This window comes from Takifugu rubripes, chromosome 9, assembly GCF_901000725.2.
Source record: "Takifugu rubripes chromosome 9, fTakRub1.2, whole genome shotgun sequence".
NCBI classification, from domain to species: Eukaryota; Metazoa; Chordata; class Actinopteri; order Tetraodontiformes; family Tetraodontidae; genus Takifugu; species Takifugu rubripes.
The window spans coordinates 6861471-6885824 of record NC_042293.1 but is presented as its reverse complement, the minus strand read 5'-3'; the positions used below and the strand labels follow the sequence as shown (position 1 = coordinate 6885824).

Here is a 24354-nt window from a genome sequence, read left to right as displayed (position 1 = left end):
TCGTCCTACAGACACCCTGTCTTCTTTTACCCTGGCTGACAGAAACAGGTCATTGCTGGTGCCACAGATCCACCCCCCCCCCCCCACTCACAAACACGAGGACCTGCTCCTCACGCACCATAGTCACACCCATGAAAATGAATTTCAGATGCATTGGAACAACTCTCTAATTCAGGTATTAACACTTCAGAGGTGCAAAAACTATTTTTTGATCAGAAAAGAACAGAGAAGAGATGGTTGACGCAAGGTTGTTCTCGTTTATATTAGCGTGATTTTGTTTCATCTAATGAGACTCAGAAAGACGTCTGTGTCTTCTACAGGCCACACACAGCCTCATGTATTTACAGTGTCATGTGACTGGTTCTGGATCATCATGTGACTTGGTAAAAAAACTTGTTTTGGTGTAGCTTTTCCCTTTTTAAGCAGATGGGGTGGGGGTGCCTCTAAGATGCTTGGCAAAATATTGGAGTATTTTTTTAAACTACCCTGCGTCCAGTATTATATATATATATATCACATTTCCAGTTTTTGCGGTTTCAAGGAAAGAAAACGCACGTTGTTTGTAGCCTCATCACGTCTCATTACCAATGCTTTTATGTTCCCGTCCCAGTAAAAGGAACGCTTTGGACCTTTATTAATAAGGATGGTTCTAAATGCTTTCCCAATTACATTAAACGTGTTATAGATTTTTTTTCTTTAAATCCAGGTCTACAAATTTACGCAATTATCTGATAAACATCTCTAGGCCGTGTCCTCTTCCTTCGTCTTTCCTTTCTTCTGCGTCCTCTTTTCCCATCAGCACAAAGACAAATGCAAACGCAGACGAGCAGATTTATAGTGTCGTGAAGAGCACAGCTGCCAGGAGGTGTGAGATCGAGAGGAGGGCTCTGTGTGTGTGTGTGTGTGTGTGTGTGTGTGTGTGTGTGTGTGTGTGTGTGTGTGTGTGTCCTCGTAGGTGAAAACTAAGAGGCGGAGTTTACAGAAGATGGTGAAGGTGTGACAATAGTTGCTTGGCACAGCCCAAAATTCATGCTTCGCCATCTTTACACACTTGACACGTGCGTCTTGTAGAATATTCCAAGTTAGAGTCTATTGTTCGCTCATTTGAATGCCTGAAGAGAGAAAAAAAAAGAATCCACCTCAAAATAACCCAGCTGTCCATTTCAGTCGCCTTGAATTAGTACCAATCTTTTGTCACAAATAGCACAAATACAGAGATATAAATAATATTAATGTCAGCTATTTTTGGTTCAGATTATTGGGGACATATTTGCAGGATAAATGCACGACGCACAATTTTGTGTTTTACATGAGACCAAACAAACGTCACCGTCAGGACGGTTTCCAGGAGCTTTTTTTTTTACCAGATGTGGCTAAAGTAGACTGAAGGGCAGGAGTGTGTCTCCTCTCTACAATACTGTAGTGTTTGTTCAGCATGTAATTTTCTCTCCAACTGGTTTTAGAATTCATTTGTTAACTGTTGTGGAGGATTGTGGTGGAGGAAGACTCCAGGATGCGCTAACATGTCCTTTAACATCTGAAGGACAAAGCTTTGGTGGCAGTAGCTGTGAGCTGCAGTTTACAGGAAAGATGCTCTAAAATGCTCCTCTTCGTGCTCTAGAAGTGTTGCGTCACTCAGGTTAGACTTTGATTCTGATGGCAGCCTCTGGCTTGGACGGTTGGACAAAGACACAAACACAGAGAGCTCTGGGAATGTCTGAGACACTATTATTAGTCTGTTCAAGTCTATTACGGCTCAGATGACTGACTGATTTTATTAAAAAGATATTGCCATCACCATAAACAGAGAGGCTGCTTTCAAATAAAAATTCTGGTGCTGATGCAGAACCTCAAGGATCAACTGAAGGTTCCAGCTCAAACATTTTGATCCAAAATTCAAAATGGAAGCTTCTTTTCTTCTTTCTTCTCAAACCTGTGAGATACACACATTTGTTCTTCTACTATTGTGCTAACTCACAGTGACATTATGTGCCCCCTTACTTTGAGAGTAAAATCTATATTCTGCTCCTCATCAGGCAGCATTTATAAGAAGACACACACACACACACTCACACACACACTCACACTCACACTCACACTCACACTCACACACACACCACTCAAAAAGTTGTAGTCCAGAATTGAGTTACTGCTGTTGGCTATAATCTAGTTAGCCAGGCGTGCTAATACTGGCAACTCCTGTTTGAGCTATGTAATCTGGAACTTATTCTTTTCTCTTTGGCTCATAGTCAGAGCTGTGGTCTGCCCCTTTATGTGTGTGTGTGTGTGCGCGCGCTCATGTGCGCGTGTGTTGCCACCTGAAAAGTGTGCTTTAAAAAAAGCCATTGTTATGTATCAGCATGAAAAATACGTGAGTGAGTGTTCGGTGCATAAGAGATGTGGGTTTTACCTAATTTTTAAGGTTCCTCCCAAGTCCTACCAGCGCTGCTATGTGGGTACAATATGGAGGGACAGATGGAGCAGAGGGAGGGAAGGTGACCCCTTTCTCCGCTCATGTCACTTTGTTGATGAGAGGCTTGAAGAATCAGTGCATAACATCCTGCCTGTTCGGCTGGTATTAATAACTCGGCAAGAGATGAGTTCTGTCAGAAGCAGAGGAGGATTTCTGTTCAGGCTCGGAGTTTCTGGAGCTTCACTCGGAGGATCAGAATCAAGCTCAGCCTGGAAATGACCACATGGCCAACTGGTCCAGTTAAGTGAATTGGGTCAGCATAATTCTCCTCGCTGTGGACACACTGCATGTGCTGTGGCATCCGTTTATGAAGTGCACTCGGTGTGTTTGACGTTCTATCCTTTAGTCCTAATATCCAAGATTATTCAATCCAAGATTATTGCAAATGCGGTGACGTGAAATGTGTAATCTGGTTTGTCTGCTTTATTGAAAGGATAGATTGTGATACAACTGTGGGTGCAGCAGCAGCAGCAGCAGAGATGTTGACCCAAAGAATAGCAGAACTGTTGGTTGTGGATCACCATGGTGATGAGCCTGATACATTGTGGCCATAAAGTAGTCACATAATTAGGTTGTTGCTATCATATTTGTGTGTGTGGGTGTGTGAGAGAGAGTGAGAGAGAGTATGTGTGTGAGAGAGAGCACGTTGTTATCTGCTATTCTCCTTAGCTACCATCATCCTGTTGTTGTTGTTGTTTTTTTAGATTTATTTCTCTATTTCGTCATTTCAACGTTGTAGTTACCACGTCCCACCATCTGGGGGCAGTAGCCGTCCGGTCAGCTGGACCCCAGGTTCCTCAGAGGGACTGAAGCTGCTCTCCAAACTGCAACGACGAGAGCAGATTAAGAGGTCATTTTCTTCTTAAAACACTACGTATTATAAATCAATATGTTGTTAAACAGAATATAATGACCTAGCTGTAGCCTTATACCTGAGAGATATGACTGTACATTCATGCGATTTAAGAAATCATTTAACAACATTAAACTACAAATTATACAATAAAATGAATTACAAAATCCTAAATCAAAATGAGTTGGCTCAAAAGTTAATGTTTGGGTTTTTTTTTTACCTGCAGTATATTCACAAAAAAAGACAGCCCAGTATAATAAAGTCACAGCAAATTCTAGGGAACCCCCCCCCCCCCCCCCCCCCCAAAAAAAAAAATTATTGTACAAATTAATAATTATAAAGCACTTTTTGGTTTATATTATTGTAGTATTATTTACCCCTGTGTGAAAATAGTCACAAAGCATCAGAAATGCTCCTTATAGCCACTTCTACTTCGTAGCCCTTGTATTTAGTTTGTGAATTTTCAGTTGCTTAATTGATTTTGCCGTTTTTTTCAGTATCTTAACACAGTTTCTCCCACATTCCTGTTGTGCATCTTTGCGCTCATTCCTCCTCAAGATGAAATGTCAGTGCTGGTTGCAGACATAAGCAGTGTCCGCACCATATTACTGAATATTCTCCAGACCTAAATAGCCACAATGCTCAATGCAGCTGTGCGCAGTGAAATCCAAGAAGCTGCGCTGGATTCAGGCCACCTCAGTGCTTCAATAATGCAGAAGCCTTTGTTTGTGCATTTGCATTATTACATTAAATGAATCCAATATAATTGCTATCACAATGATAATGATATCATTATCATGTGAGTAAAATAAGTCTTAAAAGATCCAGAAGAACCTTTGAGTGTGTGCGTGCATGCGTGTGTGTTTGTGTGGTTATTCTGTGCTGATATGTATAATATTGCTGCAGTAATCTTCTTGCTCATAAAGTTCATCTTCATGTGTAATGAGGGATGAGGAGAGCAGCCAGGTCAGATTGAGCTGAATTGATTTAGTTTTGGTTTAGCAGCGTGTCGGGGCCCCTGCAGACAGGCGTTATTAGACCATCAGACCACAGCAGCCAAATGAACCATTAGAGAAGAGCATCGCCACGCTCCTCTTAGGGTGGCGCTCTCCCTGCCGCAGCCACAATTATTAATTTTCTCTCTTGACTGCGAGCATCCCGCTGGTTTTAACCCCTCAGGTTATCGACCTTTCGCTCTCTAACCAATGTGTCTGTTATTGCTCCCTGTGGCCTGTCAGGCCCCACTGCCTCCATTTTCTTTCTACGGTATTATAGTCGCTCAACTTAGCTGCAGCGGCTGCAGAAAGTCCCTCACGCACACCTTTGGCCTGCCTTCCTGCTGTAGTCCCTGGCTGTTTCCTCATCTTTCCACCCCCTCACCCACCCCTCTGTAGCTCTCTGTCAGGCTGTTGCTTCCAGTTTTAATTAAGAAGCCTCCTGCCTGAGCGCAATCAGAAGCAACAAAACGTGTCACGTAAGGAAAAACAGTTGTCTGCCTAGATGTCTGAGTGGGGAGCCTGAATTAATTTGTCTGCCGCATGAACAGGGATATTAGAGGTGGCACTTCCTGTAACCTCACATTTATTCCTGAATTTGTAATGTTTGCTTGTTTCTTCATGGTGTCTGAGATGCAAATGTGCATCTGGCCTAGATTTCAGAGCTGTAGAGAAAGACTAGCGTGGCGAGGTAATCAATATAAAGACCTTTAGGAGAACAGCTCTGTCATTTACTATTACTGCACTTTGTCACCTGCTGTAATAGCAGCATGACGAAGAGTAGATAGAGATGTTTTATTCTCATTTAAATGCTTCTACTATCTACATTTACACTTTATGTTTCTTTTCTTTGGATTTTCCCAGAAAACACACACTTAAGCCATCAGAGACTAGCACAAACAGCCTAATTAGAACAGCAAAAGAAGAAAAAGGACCATGTCAGATCAGGACAGACTTAACAGGACCCCTGGAGAGGGAGAACGGAGGGACAAATCAAGTCAACGACATTATTAGATGGGACATAAGGTGGCCAGAGTTTGAGCTGTGGAATTATGTGGGGAGAAAACGAAGGAATTATTAGGAATATTGATGCCAAAACATGTGCAAGAGATGGTTTCATGCTGGTTATGCTGAAAATACGTGGAAATAACTTTAAAATAAGGGTCAATCTGAGGCCACACATCTTATCAACCCCCCCAACGGTCCTATCAAAAACAAATTCAAGCAGCAGAGAATCATCAGTTAGAAACTTAATTCACATGATGCAAATGCAAACGACCGCCGTGACCTTTGACCATTTAATTAGACGCCAAAACAAATCCTGCTCAGACGTGTAACGACATCTCGCTCGAGCTTTGGAATGCTCAGCTCTCACTGCCATCTCCTCTCTCAGCACAAATCACCCCTTTTATTCAATCGTATGTCATTTCCCTCCCGGTTTTTCAACTCCGCTGCTGGGATGCAGCTGGGATGGACACACAGCCAGCAGCAGGATGTGTGAGCCATGTTAGGAGTGAGGGGACCTGTCACACAGTTGAAAGGCTTCCTGCTCTTCATCTCTATGTAGCTGCTGTGGACAGTCACAGAAGCTGAAACTGAGATTTATTAGCGGAAGCAGGTGAGGGTGCAGCATCTTTTTTCCTTTTTCTGTTTTTAATACAATTCAATTCAATTTTATTTATATAGCGTCTTTTACAATCAAAATTGTTTCTAGGCGCTTTACAGAATCCCAGGGCCTAACCCCAAACAAGAAACAGTAGCAAGGAAAAACTCCCCTTTAACAGGAAGAAACCTTGAGCAGGACCAGGCTCATGGAGGGGGACCCAGTGTGTAGAAGGTGGTGTGTAGAGATGTGGGCATGTGTACCACCGACTGTGGTAACGGTGACTGAATGAGGGCACGCAATGATGGGTGACTGTCTCTTCAAACTTTACAATAACCACACAGAGAGGGAGCAGCTCTTCCTGCACAATGGCATCTGATCACGCTCACGCTGTGAAGGATCGTTGCTCTGTGCCCGTGTTCCATTGTGGTATGACAGAGAAGCAGGTCGAGGGTGCAGCAATATCACCACTTTAACTCAAACCCATCTCAGATCAGGTATAAGAAGGTTAAAATTGTAAAATCACTACATTTTGTATGCAGTTGAGAAGGTGGAGTACTAGAGCGAACTGGTTTAATGAGATTTGCTCCCCTCCTGAGCTTGTACAGTCGGTGATGTGGCCTCGGGCAAGACAGCATCTCAACGTACAGTAAGTGACAGGTGTTGGAGTGTGATCTTGACCTGTGAGGCCACTGAGGGCAGAATCAATGCTGGGCACTTGCCAGGTCTGCCATATTCCTCCATTTGCACTCTTGCAGCGTCCCGTTTGAGTTAAGATATTCTCCCTTCTCCAGAAGGTTTTTAATTCATTCTGACACTAATACAACCATTTAAAGAAACCTGACTTTTCACTTTAGAGAACTGACTTATCATACGATCGATTTTCAGCCTTTATATTTGAAAGCTTTCCCCCTGTAGAACGCGCTCACCAGTTGATGGTGGCACAGTCGGGGGCTGATTTCCTGAGATCCCAGTAAAAGAGCTATGCGACAACTTTTTTATTCTCAGAGCTCGTATTCGTTTTCACGCTATCAGCGCTCCACGCGTGTTTGCCGAGTTAATCGGGCGCTTTAGTGTAGAGCATGCTAAACGCGGAGCATGAGAGCGCTTCAGCCTGTCGGCAGCAGCAGAGCAGCAGGTGCAACTTACAATGTGTTGGACATATAAAGTCAACATAGGAGTCCAGAGAGAGCCGGAGGTCCGTGGAGATGAATGATGTGGGTGAGAGCTCCGTGTGCAGCTGCTGTTTAAAAAGACAACTGAGTGACACATAGATTTGAAGTACATTTTTCTGTTATTATTGTGGATCAGGTGATGCTCAGTTGATGGAGGGGAGACCGCGGGACCTGCATGGAAGAATGTAAGGCTCTGCTGAGCACAAGCTCCACTGATAACTGCCTGCCTTGGTGAGCTTGTGATTGATTGCAGCTATCTTTTTTTTCACCCTTGACATGCTACTTTTTTTTTACTCTGTAAATCTGCCCATCCCAAAATCTTTCCTTCTACTTCTACAGGCAGTGGCGGAACAGTGTTACGTCTAAACTGGATGCTTTATTTACAGCCCTTGTCCTTTACTCATGGCCCAGATCTGTGTTTTTATTTCAAAGGATGATGCTCGGCAGTCTCTCGAGCTGTGAGCTTCAGCACGTGCATTTGAGTGTGTGTCCCCGTGGTGAGACACAGTGCTGCTGCCGCTGTTGCTGCTGCTGCTGCCACCGCCACTGCTGCCGCTGCTGCCTCTGCTGCAACATTTACACAAGGTCAGCTTGAGCATCTTGGGCATCTCTATGCAAGATGCAGAAGATTTAAAGAATGTCAGGGAACATCTTGGCAAATTCTCTCTTTCTTCCCCTCCCTCCCTCTCTCTCGCTCACACACACGCGCACGCACTTGTGTGTATTTGCCCACAGTGTTGCCAATGCGCTCCAGCGCAGTAACAGGCACAGCAGATAGGGGCTGCTGCAGGACTGTGGAAGCTCTGGAACCAATCCTCTGTCAGGTTGTCTTGAGTCTGGCTTCTCACTGGCACATCTCCTTCTCCTCTCTATTCTCCCGACTGTCGTCAGCGCTCCCCATCGCACCGCGCCTCTGCATCTCCCTTCCCCCTCAACCTCGTCTTCTGCTCTGGGATTAACATTGACTGCAGCCAGGTGCCGCCAGTGGATGCGCGCGTGCCGGAGCCGCGGGAGAGAGAACAGAGACGTTTCACAGAGACAGCAGAAGATGCGGTGCGGTGTTTGCTTACAAGGCTAGGGGACGCCTGGGAGGACAGTGTATCGGTGGATTTGTACCTGTGGAGAGAGGACTGCTTTTATCCTCAACATCTGAGGTAGCTGCTGATGAGGTGCCTGTTTTTCAACACACATCTGGGTCTGCCTGCATGTGGGTCTGTCCACATTTTTAGCATAGCTCTCTGTCTGTTGGTGTTAAATATTTGGCCTGTGCCAGACTAAAAAAAATCGGTGGATTCTGCCTTTGTTTTGAGGCTGTCTTCTTGTCTCTCCTTGCTGATTAGGAGGCAGTTCGCAGCCTCACTAAAATGGTGTCAGTTTACATAAGACGTCTTCACCTGAGGGTTTCTCATTCAGGGTCACCAGTGTCAGCAGGTACAGGCGACAGATGTGACTGCATGTGGCAAGCTCTCCTTCGTACGCCGTGTGTTCTCGGTCGTCTGCACCAGGGGGCCCAGTGTTGTCGGGTCAGTTTGGCTGAGCGAAATGTCTTGTTTTCTGTTGTAAATCCACGGCGGGCAACCTTACCACCCACTGTGCAGTGCGAGGTTTTTGCATCCAGAACGTTGCATGGAGAACAGCTTCTCCTCCTCATCCTCCTGGGATTTTTGGTTTGGCGTGAAGGGAGGAGAGAGCATTCACGCTCGTTAGCATACAGAGAGTGTGCCGCACAGATATGTTGGCCTAGACTGCCATCGCTTAATGAATGCCATTTATTTTACCAGCAGAACCGTGTAGAGGAGGAAGAGCGGTTCAGAGAGGGAGAGTTAGAAATGAAGAAGTGCTTCTGTCCTCTGCAGGCCTTTTGTCATCAAATCTGCTGGCCTTGCACATTTACCGGTAATCTAAAGAAGATCATTGCTTTACATGGTGACTCTGGTCTGCGTGTGTCTCTGTTTGGGAATAAAAATTATTCCGTCTTGTTTGGGATGTGAAGAAACTTTGGAATCTTCCCAAGAATTTAAAAGTTCTGGGACCCATCGATGAAGTCGGGTACTGACTGGAATTCTTGGAAAGGCTGCCTGATTGATAAAGAGCTGAAATGTCCTTAAACGTCTCTCCTTCTCCCGATGTCTTTCTGTGCAGGGGGGGTGGTTGACAAAGATTTACGGCACTACCTCAACCTGCGCTTCTCCAAGGGCTCGGTGGACCACGATCACCAACAGATCATCAGAGACAACCTCTACCTTCGCACCATCCCCTGTGAGTCCACTGTGCACCTCCTTCCTCCAGACAGCATCCATCTGTCTCCCCCCCTCTGATCCCCCCTTCACGTGTCTGTCTCTGTGATTGTCTCTTTCTTTTCTTTCCATCATTTTCCACCTCTTTTGTTGTCAGTCTCTCCTCCGGGAAAATACTGTTTTATTTTTCATTTCACACACACGCAAACACACACTCTCTTCCTTCTCAACGTCTATCGTTCCACTTCTCTCAATCGTCCGGCTTCCGAGCTCTCAGCCTGAGGTTTCCACGGCAACCACCCTCTTGTCTCGAGGCTTGCTTTGCCTTAACGCCCTACCCCCTCAGTGCACACCAGAAACGCACAGCACACAGAGATATACAAAGATGATAACGCATCATTACTGAACCAATGAAAAGATGTCGTGCATGTGAGAAACTCTTCATGCTGGATGCACAGGAACATGTGTCTGTTGGGGACAATGTCATTGACACTGTGGGGGGGGGTGTCCCCCAGCCTTTCAGCCTGCTGTCGATACACAGAACCGCTCATGCTTCAGCTTCTCTGGGGACTGATGCCGCTTGACTTTGCAGACAACATCATTTCACACCGCATGTCAATCGGCGATATGATGTTTGCTGAAAGGCTCGTCTGATCTGTATCGGTGCCCTCTAAAGAGTCTCGGTCATTCCCACTGCCCGTTTTGTAAGCAAAGGTGTCAAATTGGACCAACAATGTGACAGAAAGGAAGGTTTATTTTTATATTGGCTGAGCACCACCACCCCACTAGCTGCCCTCCGATGGTGCACTAAAGCCCTGACACAGACGTGATTGTTTAATATGCTCGCACAGCTGCACACTTCCTGGGCCTCCCTCTCCCTCCTTTTTCCTCTCGTCCTTCCTCTCTTTCTCCCTCTCTGAAGTCACCCCTCTCCCTTTAAACTGCAGACGGCCCTCTGTCCTTCATCTCGCTTGCCTTTTTCAGCCTGTTGGCAGTGTAATAGTGCAGTGATGGTGGATTGACAGTGATGGCTGAGGTGATGGGGACTGGCTGAGGGTCAACACTGCAGGTCCATCATCGCCCTGCAAGGACAGCGTGGGCTCCTTTTTGGTGGTATGAACCATGATTTGTCAGCACTTTCCGTGTTGCATAAGTGGTAACGCCATCCCATAATTAACTGTCTATCACTTCACAAAGCTGATACAGTATATTAAGGACTGTAGGAATGACATCTTATAGACCTCACGTGCTGCAACTATGAATTTTGAACTGCAAATTTGTGGCAGCCATCTTCGCATCTGATGCTTCCTGTGTGTTTTTGGCTGTGTGACGTCCTGGCACTCTGAGCCACTGGAGCGGCATTGCTTCACTGCCAGGGTGACACAGCATTGCATGCCTGAAAACAGCGCCGATGATCCTGGGTGCTGTGCTGTTTGCGGCTCGGCAGGCTGTTTGTTGTTGTGGTTTGGAGCGTTCTAAAATCAGTGCGTTTCTCCCCGCGTCTGCGGCGCTCTGACCAGGCTGTCAGGGCGAGTCTGTCAGCTTGACAAGCAGACGCCACTCTGCATCACAACACGCTGTCACCCTGAAGGACGTGGGAGGAGGCGCGCGTGCTCAGAAAGCCACGAACTCCCATGCTGCAATTGACTTGTGCATGCCATTCAGGTCTTGAAAAAAGTCATGAATTGAAGATATTTCCTTTATGCTCATATTAATATGTCCATTCTTTTTTAACATGCTGAACAATGGCTGAGATGTCGCTCAGGCAACCTAAGCAATTATTTCAAGGCACTTAAAGTAATTTCCATAATAGAAATGATGACTAAACAAGCAAAAACACCGCAAAAACTTCAAAGAAATGTCTTAAAGTGTCTTAAAGTGCTTTAATTACACGTTTGCTGTTTAAAAATCTGAATTCCAGTGTTGAATTATAAGAAACCCCAGAATAAAGTATGGAAATAAAGCCTATTTTGTTCCCAAACAGGCATGAGTTTCAGGTATTCTGTGAACTTTCCACAGTTGTTGTTGGCAACACCTGGAATTCTGCAGGAGCCAACATCACCTCCTCTGACTCTGTTGGTAAATGTTTGAGAAGTTTATCATCGTTTGGCAGCGCTGAGATGAGACGTTCACTGGCAACGCTTCACTTCACTCACATCACCCGACCACTTCGGGAAATTAGACCTCATATCTGCCAGAACTTCTGCTGTTGACAAATGAAAAGATGCTTTGCTGTTTCTGCCCAGTGAAATGAGGAACTGGAGAGGAAGATGAAGAAGAAAATGAGCAAAAAACAGCAAGTGAAGAGAAGATGATGTGAACCAGGTCGGGGAGGAAGATGGAAGAAGATGGTAAAGAGGGTAGTTATGAAGACGATATTGGAGGAATGAGGGGAGTAAAAGAGTGGATATGTGCTCGGCAGAGGTAAAGTGAGATACGAGGGTGCCTCATAAGTTATTCCCAGGAGAATCATCTGCTCCCCTCTGCTTTGTGTAGAGGCATCAGTAAAAGGTTCTATAAATAGCGCCGCAGCAAGCAAGCTACTTAGATAGCCTAAAAATACAGTACATGCAGATTCTGTCACTTCATATCTGTTGCTGTGGATGCACGCTGCCCCCCAGCTCCAGATCCGCCAGCAGGGAATCCTCCTCGGAGACAGGAAGCCGCCGATGAACGTAAGCAGCACTGCGCTCAAGATGGCGATGGGGCTGAAGGACACTAATGATATTAGCAGTAATGAAGATGCTACTATTCAGATGTGAGGAGAAACCAAGAGCTTTGAAAATCACATTGGAGAAAATTAAAAATACAATGCAAAAAAGTCTCAATAGATTAGTGGATTTACTAAGAAAACAAGGTGGCTGCTTCGCCAGGATGATTTAATATGTACTGAATGGAGAATATCAGGATGGAGGAAGGTTGTAGCAGCCCCAAGAGCTGGCGATGCTCTTATTTTGGAACCCAATATGTAAAATCATCCCGTTGCCACTGATTATGTTTAATATGCTGGAAAAAAGAGAACAATCTTGTTAACAGCCTTCAGGAAGGAACACAACCGTGTCTCCTGTCTATAACAGGTCCATTAGGCTTGTTACTGACAATCAATCAGTGTTTTTGTCCGATTTTGCAGAGCTTTTAAGGGAAGTTGATTAATTCTTGTTAATGTATTTCCATGTGTTTATATTACTGATATGGATATGGGTGGGCACTGATCTGGGAAAAAAACATGCATGGTCTGCGTGTGTTGTAGGTTGATTCAGCTGTTTACGCTCACACTGGTTAATGTTTACACATGAGGCGCTTTTACGTGTGTTTTTTTTTTACTTGTTGCAGTGATGACTCAAAGCCCAGCTGATGAATTATGAAAAATGGTACAGTACACGCTCGCTATACACGCAGGGAGGTGGGTTGGGGGGGCGCTTCAGTCCCTGGAGACTCTGACTTTAAAAGGATGATTTGCCTGCTGGTTTCCTCTTGTTAAAGGGCTGCCTGACACGCTTTCACGTGGTTCCGTTTCTCCCCCCAGTCTGATTGGCACGCTGGATTAAAATCGTTCTGCAGATGAAGGAAATTGTAAGAGAATGATCTGCATTTCCTGGAATGGAAAAAGCCAATGCCAAACATAACGAATGCTAAGTGGTTTGCGTTTGTCAAGTGGTTTGCTGCAGACGGGTGTCCAAGTCTTTAGTGTCTGCATTCCTTCCTGCCTCTGCTCTCAGTGCTCCTTATTTCTATACGAACGCCACAAACGTGCCCACCCCTACTCTCCGCTTCCCCATCCCCCACCGTCCCCCCACCGTCATCCTGTGTCGCTCAGCTCTGCAACCTCATAAAGATGCTTTTCAGCACATTAGAGCTGACTTCCTTCGTGACGGGACACACCTTGGCGCAGGATTAATCCCACGGTGTCAGGCTGTCAGCACAGCTCCACCACTGGGCCTCAACACACTTGTCCAGCTGCTCACGAACCAAACAGCCTGAAACTGAAAATGCCTGCAGCTGCCCTTAATGTGAATTACTGAATTTAAACTCCATGGTGAGGGAACACAGTGGTGCAGCCTCTAGAATGGTCACCTGGTCGCAAGAACCCCAACCTTTCTGCAGAGTTTGCAGGAATTCTTGTGGCTGATTGGAGATGGAGGTAGAATTGAATAGAGACATTTTAGTCTCTATTGTGTTTATTACAATTTTATTATCATGTTAGGTAAACTGCAACCTGGATAAACAAATTACTCCTGTGTATGCAAGGAAATAAACACTTTGCTTTCCCCAGAGTCACAGACGTGAGACAGAGGAAATAGCAGAAGGGAAGTGAAATGATTAAGGAAGTGATCGATGAGGCACGTGGAAGTGAGCAGGACATACCTACAGCCCCTTAAACCATAAGGACTTGAGTGGAGGACCCTTGAGACCAGTAAAATGGTTATGCAGGCAAAACAAGTCGGCGCCATGTGTGATACAAATATGTCTTTTGCAGCTAATGTAGATGTTGTGGCTTGTTGCCATGGCTGCATCAGCAGGCGCGGATCTGTTGTGAACAAAACAGATGCTTCTGCACTGCCGTGGTGGGTCACGACTTTTGAGCTATGTGGTGTGTGTGTGTGTGTGTATCGTGCGTGTGTGCGGTTATGTGTGCATGCTCACACTTTTGTATCATATTTCACATCTGCCCACCGATGAGGCAAAAAAGCATGAGGTATAGAAAGTGATCAAGTGTGAATAAAAAACCTAAAAGATAAGAGGAAAGGAGGAAAATTAGGAATTAGGACAGGGAGCAACAGCAGAGGCTCAAATAGCTGAAGAAATGGCTAAAATGGAAACAGCACAACAGAGACGTGTTAAAGGAGGATGGTAATCTGAACAAAAAAATTGGATCGCTGGATGCAAACAAACAAACAGGCCTCACATTTCTCTCTTCCTGCCACGGGTCCCTGCGCGCTCTGAACCGGGAAGGTTTGGAGGTAAACACATTACAGAAATGGGCTTTCTGAATGTTTTCCTTTGCTCTGAAATTGCTAGATTCTTGGACTATGAGGTTTGAAATGCGAAGAGAATAAAAAGGTAAAAGGAGAAGAGTTTACTGATGCTGCCGGTTTGCTGCTGGCCAACTTGTCAATAGCTATAACACAATAGCTCAGTGTGAAAGGTTTGAGTACCAGGACAATAGTCCACTAGAATAATCCAGTCCCCTACAGTTCGCTTTGAGGGTTGTCAGTACAGAGATCTCAGCTAAACTTTTTTTGCCCCATGGAAACCTCTGAATTTTCTGAGCCCTTAAATAAGGTCTACGTTCACGCTGAGAATGCTGATACAGGTGTGGAAAGTTCAATTATTCCCATCTAATAAAGTAGGGCTGAAGGAAAATGCTAACCCTGAGCCATAAATTCAGACAATACACACCAAAATCAAGGATACAAAACAGAACACAGCTCCACTCTATGGATACGAGTCTTGCTCTTTTACTCTGATATTTATTTTCTATAATGTGTCTCTTTGTTTTCCTGCCTGTTCCTCTGCAGCAAGATACAAATCATGAAAACTTATAAGAATAATAACAAAACAATTAGGAAAACTGTTTTATTCTTTAAATTTGCTTATGAATTTTACTCCCTAGTCATTAGAAAACATTAGGTTTTTAGTGAATTTGGGGCTTCTACTCAGCTACGGAAAATCAATGTTACTTTTCTCTAGCCAAAAAAATCTGTGTCCTTTCGGCACGTGCCGCCTTTCTAGGTTATGTTGTCCATACAGGAAGCCCAGAGGACAGGATCTGCTGTCCAATCTGCTCTCGTAGGTCGGAATCCTCCTCTCTCAGGCCGTCTGGGGATTGTTGTCAAAGGGCATCACGCTGTTCATTTTACAGAGAGTATTTTTAGTTTTCGTCGGTGTTAGCATTGTCTCCGTGTTCCTCCCACAGCAGCCCGGCGACTCTGATGGATGATGGGCTGGAGTCAGGAGGGGTTTGTGAGAGGAGCAGAACCCATGTTTCTGCACAGTGTAACACAGAGATGGGAACTCAGGGGGTACCGTGGGTGTCTCTTTGTTCATGCCTCTCAGCAACAAATGTGAGGAGCCTTTATTGACAATGGAAGCACCGCGGTGCATAATTTTAACGCATTTAAATGATAACAAACAGACATAATAGAGTGGCTGCTGACATGCACGCCACCGATATAACTCATAGGGTTTGTTGTTGAAAAGGGACCGTCTGAGGTTCACGTTTGTTTTCTGACTGATTAAAGTGACAAATCGGCAACTTAAACATGAATTTTCCTTGTGAGACTTATGACCATTGAAAGTTTTCTGTCTTCCATTAACACCCCAAATGTATTTTGAATGGTGTTTTTTTTTTTTTCCTTCCCAGCAGCTTCTCAGTTGGATTCGGTGAGGCGACCAATCAGAGCAGAGCTGGTGTGGAGGGAGTGGGGGGGGTTGCTATAGTCGACAGGGGTCTCGGTTCTCATGTGATTTGTAGAGGACTTTAGTTTTTATTTATGCATTTATGGTGGGTCCGCTTTAATAATGATGAACCATAAAATAAACCTGATTACTACTGCTCTGTTTTTGCAGATCAGTGTTTAATGTGAAACATGCAGACCTTCACCCCCCCAACACATACACACACACACACACACCAGCACTGCATGTATAATTTGACACCACCACCCCTTCCCCCACCCTTTATGATGATAATCAGCTATATTATATCAATACACTATTTTTAGCTCTGATTTTCCTGCTCTGTTTCCTCCTCTTGGTGACTTCCTATCTAATATACACGTATAAATCCCGTGCATGCCTCGGTTGCACGCTTCTGTGGATGCTTCGCTTTCTCCCGCTGCCGGCTCTGCATGCGTGGTGCCGTTTTTATCTCATCATTCTATAATTCAGCAAAGGTCTTTGTCCCTGTACCAACTGATGCCCAACTGTGGTACTTCATAAAATCAGCTATTTTAGCCTTTCCAGCAAATGGAATTTCCTTGTAATGTTTCCGCGTTATTACATGCACTTTTTTTCAATGTCAGCACTCCCAATACTGGGAAAATATTCCTGTGCTGTGATAGAGAAGGTCTTGACAGCTGAAGTGGCAGCTCCAAAGCTTTTGTCTGAGGTAGATTAAATCAGTTTAAGACATCAACCTATGCTGCTCGTGTTCGCAGTCTCACCTCCATGATCTTTGGCCACGGTGGCTGATTGCAATTCAAGAATCACTTTTGGCTCATTGCCATCTTTTTCTTTTGTTAGGAGCTGCTCGCTATCCAATCAATAGCACCATTTCCTTTCGCTTACTGCTGCTTTCTCATAATAATCCTTTATTTTTGCCAAGTGGCTGCACAGGTCGCCCTGATCTTTTCTAATTTAATAAAACTCTGCTATAATGTGAATCTGTCCTTATGATTTAAGAAGAAATGAGGAGACGTGTTGGCTGTCATTAAAGCTAATTTTGGCTGCTAGCTGAAGGCTGCAGCAAATCCAGCAAGTATGTGAAGTGAACAGATGGGGAGAGGTGGAAGTGGGGTCACAGGGAATGGCTTTTATTAGAGACAAAAGAACTTTGACTTGACTTATTTATGCTGTGTTGCTGAGGGGAAACCAGGTAATGTGCTGCAGTGTGAAGCGAATGAGGAGTAAAGGAATGGCGGGACTATCTGGAGGCCAGATAGTAGATCAATATTTCCATTCTCTCCGCCCTGTTGGTGTGTCCAGTGAAGGACGGGTGAGACAACCAGCCTCTGCCTACCGTGCTGTGGGCAGCAGAATAATTTCATTCTTCTAAATCAATAACTGAACCGGAGTGGACGCAACCGGCTCCGCATAGCCAACTGAGGTGTTTAAGGTCCTGCTGGAGGACAGAGCTACACATCTGTGGATGTTTCCATTAAAGACTGTTTCAAACAACAGTAACTGTGTACCAGACAGAAGCAGGTGACAGCGAGTGCTGCAGAGGTTCATTTCTGCTCCTGTTCCAGGTTGTTATCGCCTGTCAAACATGTCTGACGCTCACTCGCTGGATTTTTGGATCTTTGGCTAAGGTGTTAAACCAGAGCTGCTCTTTATTCTCCTTCAGGTTAAAGCCGAGCACCGCTGCGACTCATTTGCTGCACCGCCTTTCGTGGGACGTGATGCTCGTTACTCCTGTCTTTAATTTTCTGTTGACTTCAGGTAGTTTCTGTTTAACCTGCCTGAGGCCTTGAGCCAGGACTGGGAAGGTTCTGCTGGTCAGTCGGTCCAGTTCAGCCCATAAGGGGACCACGGCCTGGTCCTGCTTAACACTGACAAAGTCTGGGTCTTTGTGAGTCAGGCGTCAGAACTGCTGCTTTTCAATATTTGGACTGAACCCATTCGAGACAATAAACATCAATAGGACCAATCGTTTCCCTAATACCAGAATTTTGGATGAAGAATCAGGTTGTGTGTTTGTGAGAGTAACAGTGGAGGGTTAGTGTTGCCGGATCAACATTTGGACTAATTTTGCTCCTTTTTGTTTCCCCTGTTTAATTAATGCCATAAATAGAACCGCACAGAGTGAGTCACTATAAATGATTCATATCAAAATAAAAGACAATTTAGATGCAGCTTAAAAACAGGCTGTTGTTCACCAAGAGGAGCAGAATCGTTGCTATGGAAACAATATAGCATCTCAACAGATTGACCGTAACTGCGAGTACGTTCAATCAGGGACGGACGTCAGGACGTCCGATCAGCTGAAGTCACTGTGGGCTCTCCGCTTATCCTGGGAAAAGTTCTCAGCCTGGATCAGTCCTCCAAGCCCGGCCGGGGATTCCAGGCGTGATCAGTGTGTAGCGATGCACTTCAGTCAGCTCCGGCTTAAAGTTCACTTGGCAGAGACACAAACGCAGCAACTCATTAAACCTGAAACTCCCAACGCTGCCATCGCGCAGCCAAGATTTGATGCCGCAGCGCTGATGAAGACCTCCAGAGTGTTGATGTTGGGAGGCTCTAATTGCTGCTACGGTAATATGGCACCTCTGCATTCCTGCTGCTGCCACTATAACCCGAGCCCACAGTATCATCTGAAGTTTTCAGGTTTAAATTAGACTTTCCAGACGTGGTGTACTGACACTCCTCCCAAAGACATACCCATAGAGTTGTGGAGGTTGAACATTGTCTGTTTGCAGCACATTTTCTCTCATCACTGTATCTGCCCCTCTCCCCCCACCTCACTCTCTCTGTCCCTCTCACAACTGAATGAATGGTTCTGGCATCCGTGCAGACTCTTCACTCAGCCTCTTCTGTTCCGTTTCCTTCCCCTCCTACTTCCTCTGATACACTTTTCAGCCTTAAATATGTTGTCTCTTTTGTCCGGCTCTTTCTCTGCCTTCCTGCTTTTCCTTCTCAAGTGCCCGTTTGATTCTCATGAACCCCTTCCTCTCTCTCCCTGAAGGTACCACTAGGCAGCCTAAAGAGGGGGAGGTGCCAGGGGTGGACTATAATTTTGTGAGTGTGGAGCGCTTTATGGAATTGGAGCAAAATGGAGCCCTGCTAGAGAGTGGAACCTATGAAGGTGAGTTTTGGACCTCTTTAGCCACTGTGCATGCAGCTGAGGAACTAAACTAGCAAAGCATTTGATTTGCATCCTTTAACTACACATCAGAAGCCAAATGTGTCAAATTCAATTGCTGTAGTGGAGAGGAAATCTGATGATGGTAATTACTAAAATGTTGTGTGTTTGGACTGAAGACTGGACACATGATACATTTATGGGTCAATGGATCATGCCTATATAGGTTTTGAATTGAATTTTCAAGCAGACACAGTTGTTACCTGATTAAATAGCAGATTGTCAATAAGATTGATTTCCTAGGAAAAACACCTTCCTGGATTGACTTTCAGCCATGCAGGAGCCTCCTGTTAAGTTTCCTGTTTTCATTGACCAATTCTGAACAATCATATTCAATAAATCAAACCAAAATCCAGTTGAGGAGTTACCACAGACTTTACCACCACCTCCAATTAAGTGGATGTAATTTGGACAATATGGGCGATCACTTAGCAACAAGCTGAAGATAAAAATGGTGAAGTGTGTGTGTGTGTGTGTTAGATGAATGCCTTTTCCAAGTAATGTCGTGTCTGTGCATCTGCTCTGCTGTTCTGCTGTCAGGGTTACATCTACAGATGGGGGATTTGCTGGTTCATTTGGCCAATCGCAGTTTAGTGAGCATGTGCACTCTGTGCGTATGTGTGAGCGTCTGTGTTATTTGTGTGTACGTTCTTGTACATGCTACATAGTGAGGACCAGAATGTGCATTTCATGTGTAAACTAAGGACATTTTTGGGGAGTGAGGACATTTTGTTCCAAGCAGAAATGTTTGCTTGAGGGTTAAGACTTGTTTTAAGGTTGAAATTCTAGCAGGGTTTAGGTTAATAGGCTCAGTCTCAGGTATTGAGGATTTGTTAGGCATAATGCATTTTACATCCTAAAGTCTTTAATATTTACTTCTATGAATGTCCTTACAAAGATAGAAATGCAACTCTCTCTCTCTATCTCTGTGTCTATGTGTGTAGTTTGTGTGTATCCTAATTCCTAATGCCCACTGGGGGAAGTTCTCTGTTCCTAGGGGATTGCTCTGGAGCTGCTGTTCTTCTTGTAATCCTGTAATGCATCTTAAAATCAGTCAGACAGGAAGAAGAAAGAAATATAGCAGACGCCATAATAAAAAGACGCCCGCACTTGAAACTTGAATTTGGATGTGAAGTATTATGGTAAATGTGGTACATTCTGAGGATTGTTGCGGGAGTCTGGAGTGATGGAATAACATCATGTTCCTGGACTACAAAGTGATATATTTTTTTTAATTTTTAATGAAGCTAATTAATCACACAGCCAAAGTTCCAAACAGAAATGTGCTGTGACATGGTCCTGTTCCACAGGATCCTGTCACCCAGCTCAGATACAACACAGCACACATATTCACAACCTGGGCTGAGCAGCAGCTGTGGCGCTGCCGCCAGTGCACACTTTAACGTGCAGGTTATGCTTAAGCTGTCATGTATGGGCATTTGCTGCCTTTCACACTGTGTTTACATGTGGCTGCCGGTGGACCATTTTAGATACATATATATAAATATATATATAAATATGTTAAGTCAGAGTGTGATGAATTTCTTTGGTGGGTAGCAGAGTTCATGATCCTTTCAGAGAAAGCTCCTGCTGCATCGGGCCTTTTTTCAATATCTGACTGAGATGAATATAAACTGATGTCAGTCTTCGCTTCCTGTTGTCCTTTATCAACTCCTCCTCCGCCCAACTCCTCCTCGGGGGGAATAGAGTTTGACTCCATATTTAAAAGTCCGCATATTTTTCTGACAATCGAGGTGTCTGTTGTCTAAAGTAAATACTAGCTTGTGTTTCGGAGTCAGAAGTAAAGAAGTGAACGTCCCAAATCCTTCTGGGCCAAACAGAAAAGAAGCATTTTTGGGATGTTCTGAGACCATTCTGTGTTGAATTCCTCAGCAGTTGTAATACTGTGGGTGTGTAGTGTCAGACGTGTGCTTCTATTTCGGGTGCCCGCTCATGTGCCTCCAAAGATAGAGGTCTGTGCGGGGCCGCGATCACTGGGCATCGGTTTGTTCTGTGCATTTTTAAACACACCAGCACAACAACCACATATCTTTGGCGGTTATTGAACCATCAACTCCTCCAGTAACACTTTCATATTCTTGATCCAACCACATTTGTCCAGGCGAATAGATGCCGTGGATGCAGTGACCCCCCTCCCTCATTAAATGAGTTCTCCAATGATGTCACAGCAGCGTTCTCTGGTTCGGTTCATCGACCATCATAGAGCTGATGCTGAACAGAGATTCTTAAAACTCTTCTTCTACTTTATTCCATGTTACCGTTTTTCTCATAAGTTTCCATGGTGGGAGCACCAACGTCCTTGTACCTCTCTGCCCTCAGATAACTTCTACGGCACCCCCAAACCTCCAGCGGAGCCGTCCCCCGCAGCCCCTCCTCTTAATGTAAGTGAGGTCTTGCTGCCAGGAGCCCGGCCCAGTGCGCAGGGCAAGAGGAAGCGGAACCAGTCGGTCAGCAACATGGAGCAGCGCGCCAGCCTGGAGCCACCCGAGGACGAGGAAGAGGAGAGTCCGGTCGTCAATGGCAATGGGGTGGCCATCACGCCAGGTGCTGTCCAATGAGAGACAAATCATCCGTTTCCTGTCACACATTCTCCATCTGCTTTTCACCAAGTTGCCACAGTGACACTCTTTCCTGATGTTTCTCTCTCTCCCCTGGGCGGGTTATTGCTCTCTCGCTGATGTGATTGAGCAACTCCAGGAAAATAATTCAGTTGTCATGGCGATTGTTACATCCTCTATTTTTATTGTCTCTGGCGGAGGATTTGCTGCCTCTCTCGCCCCGGCTTCACGTCCCCAGTCCAACGACACCCTGAGTACTCATGGATGGCAGGTCTGCGTATGTGTGCACGTCGCACTTACGCAGACCTGCATTAATCCGGTTGCCTGATGTAACAGCAGCACAGCAATATCTCCTTTGTATCAGTGTCCAGAATTTCATTTCAGCTTGACGTCCCGTCCCTCTGTCCTCTTATTTTTTGTCTTTGCTCTCCCGCCACTGGCCTTTGTCCTTGTTTCTATTTATACCCTCTGTCCTCCACCATCTTCCTCTTGCAATCTCTCCCTTTTTCTGTCCCCCTATTTTCTTCATTTCTCCATCTGTCTTTAGAGTACGTCTTCTCTCGGAATACCAGTGACTTCCTTTTTTCCCCTCCTCTCCCCCTCATGTTAAAAAGGTTGTTGTAGTTTAATAGTATTACCACTTGTAGAGTTTTATTCCAAAAAGTTCAACAGAATAAAACTGACCTAAAAACACTCCTGAAAGTCAACAACCTCTCTCAAATACAGGCAAGGAACCACTGCCATTCGATGTTTTTATACCTACCGCAGTAATGTGGTAGATTGTAATAATGATTAAATGAGTCTGAGTTTTTATCAGGTTATAGCCCCCACCAGCTTCTCTCAACCCTTAGACCCTTGATTCATGCTCAGACCCCTAAAGTCTGTCCCTGCTTCTCTCTTCCTATCTCCCCATCTTGTTTTCTCCATCGTGCTCTTTGTCCTCATCTCTCTGTGTCTCGCTCTCCTTCTCGCTCTCTCTCTCTCTCACTCTCTCTGTCTCTCTCTCTCTCTCTCACCCTCTCCCTCTCTTGGGGGGGTTCATGGCCCTGCAGTGGTTTGGCTCTGACTCATCATGCAAGGCACGTGTGATGTCCATTGAGGTCTGCATGTGTGCACAGAGAGTATGCAGGAATAATCATGTGTGTGTGGGTGTGTGTGATCCACAGAGTCCAGTGAACATGAGGACAAGAGCACTGATGCCTCTGGGGAGGTTGCCATTGAAGTGTCCACCCAGGCACCAGCCTCCTCTGAGGCCCCCGCCGAGGGAGATGAGGCCCAGAAATCTCCCTCCGAGTCCCCTGCTAAAGTCCCAGACATGGACGAGGAGGAGTTGGGTCCTCTGCCTGATAACTGGGAGATGGCCTATACCGAGAAGGGCGAGGTTTACTTCATAGAGTGAGAGAACGTTGACTGTATTCACTTTGCGTGGCGTCCATGCACGTGTCGGGTGTGTAGCTGCAGCAGGTTGTAGTTTTACTGGAAAATGCTAAAATGCAGTTGGACAAGTGACAAGTTTAACAGGTTAACTTTAGTGAACCTGCCATCAGGTAACATTTGAGCTGCTGAACACAACAGACTTTGTGTTCCTCTGTGTGTGGTTACCTCTACTCATCTTTTCCCTCTCTGGCAGCCACAACACCAAAACCACGTCCTGGTTGGACCCTCGGCTCGCTAAGAAAGCCAAACCTCCGGAAGAATGCAGAGAAGACGGTAAGTCCCAGTTTTAAAATGGTGGGTGTCGGAGTTGAGCTCTTCGTTCTTTGTGAGGATTTAGAGATGCTTATTAACAACATGTATGGTGGGATGAATGTGTTGTGTGTCATAACCAAATATCTCTGCTCAGCAGCCTAACGTCACACCGGGATTTGCCTTTTATTGTACTTGAGCTCTTTTTTTTAAGGCTTTGAGGCTTTGCTGAGCAGATGTGATGGCCTGTCAGATGCTGAAGTTTGGGTCTGAAGCAGGTTTCATCACTGAAATGTGCTAATGAGACGTGATTCTCTCCTCAGTTCAGCTCGCAGCTCGCCCTGGATGGTGAAGTCACCATCTTAATCTTTCAGAATCCCATCTGGATCGATCCTTTCTATCTTTACCCTCTATTCAGTTTCTCCATCACCGATTTTCAATAGTCACTTTACGTCACCTCACTTCTTTCTCCCTTCACCCTTGTTGTCATTTAGTCCATTTTCCTAGCTTTCTCTTATTCTCTCTCTCTCCCTCTCTATGTCTCTCTCCCCCGCTGCTCAGCACTGAAGCTGCCCTGTGACAGGAATTCTAATATCGTCGCTCAGCCCAGCACAAACCCCGTCTCCACTCGTCTGTGGCGCTCTCTGATCCCATTTTTTCAAATCAATGCATCAAATTGCTGTTGTTTCTTCCTTCGTCTCTGATCAATACTGTCCTCCTGGTATTCAGGACCAAACTGCGGTGGCGTGAGGAGAGAGCCAGTCAGAAACAAACATCTGCTGACATTTAAGCTGCAAACATTTGTCCGGGAAATGCAGATGATAGCCAGAAATGCAATATAGAGCGTTCTTTCCCAACAGTCTAGACAGACCAAGTGAACCATGCTGCTGAGCGAGGTTATAAATATCTACATGAATGTAAAATGGGTTTAATAAACAGAGCCTGCTGGCTGCAGCTTGTCCTCACTTCTCTATGTTAGAGCTTAATCCTCTTCTGCGTCTAAAAATATTTAAGATGAATGTTTTAAAACTACTTTTTCCTTGTGGTGCACATCTGCGTCCATGTGACTTGCACTATAATACCTCTGTACGGCATTTTTGCCTCCCCCTGTCATCTTTTTGTCCGCAAAGTCTTGCCTGTTTGGAGCTTATTGGAGCGTTTAGGCTGCCT

The 24354-nt window shown here is 45.2% G+C and overlaps 1 protein-coding gene across 9 annotated transcripts in view; it reads left to right on the top strand.

Annotated features, from left to right (window-relative positions):
- Positions 1-24354, top strand: part of magi2b (membrane associated guanylate kinase, WW and PDZ domain containing 2b) — a 49751-nt gene that overhangs the window by 2048 nt on the left and 23349 nt on the right. For 5 of the 9 annotated variants that reach the window (XM_029841259.1, XM_029841258.1, XM_029841264.1 and 2 more), the window contains exons 2-6: positions 9242-9358; positions 18743-18862; positions 21260-21484; positions 22665-22893; positions 23129-23208. In XM_029841259.1, the coding sequence (XP_029697119.1) occupies positions 9242-9358; positions 18743-18862; positions 21260-21484; positions 22665-22893; positions 23129-23208 (771 nt within the window). Of the gene's footprint in view, positions 1-3212; positions 3324-7235; positions 7331-7914; positions 8269-9241; positions 9359-18742; positions 18863-21259; positions 21485-22664; positions 22894-23128; positions 23209-24354 lie in introns of those variants that run through there. The other 4 variants (XM_029841262.1, XM_029841263.1, XM_029841260.1 and 1 more) reach the window with 4 other exon arrangements.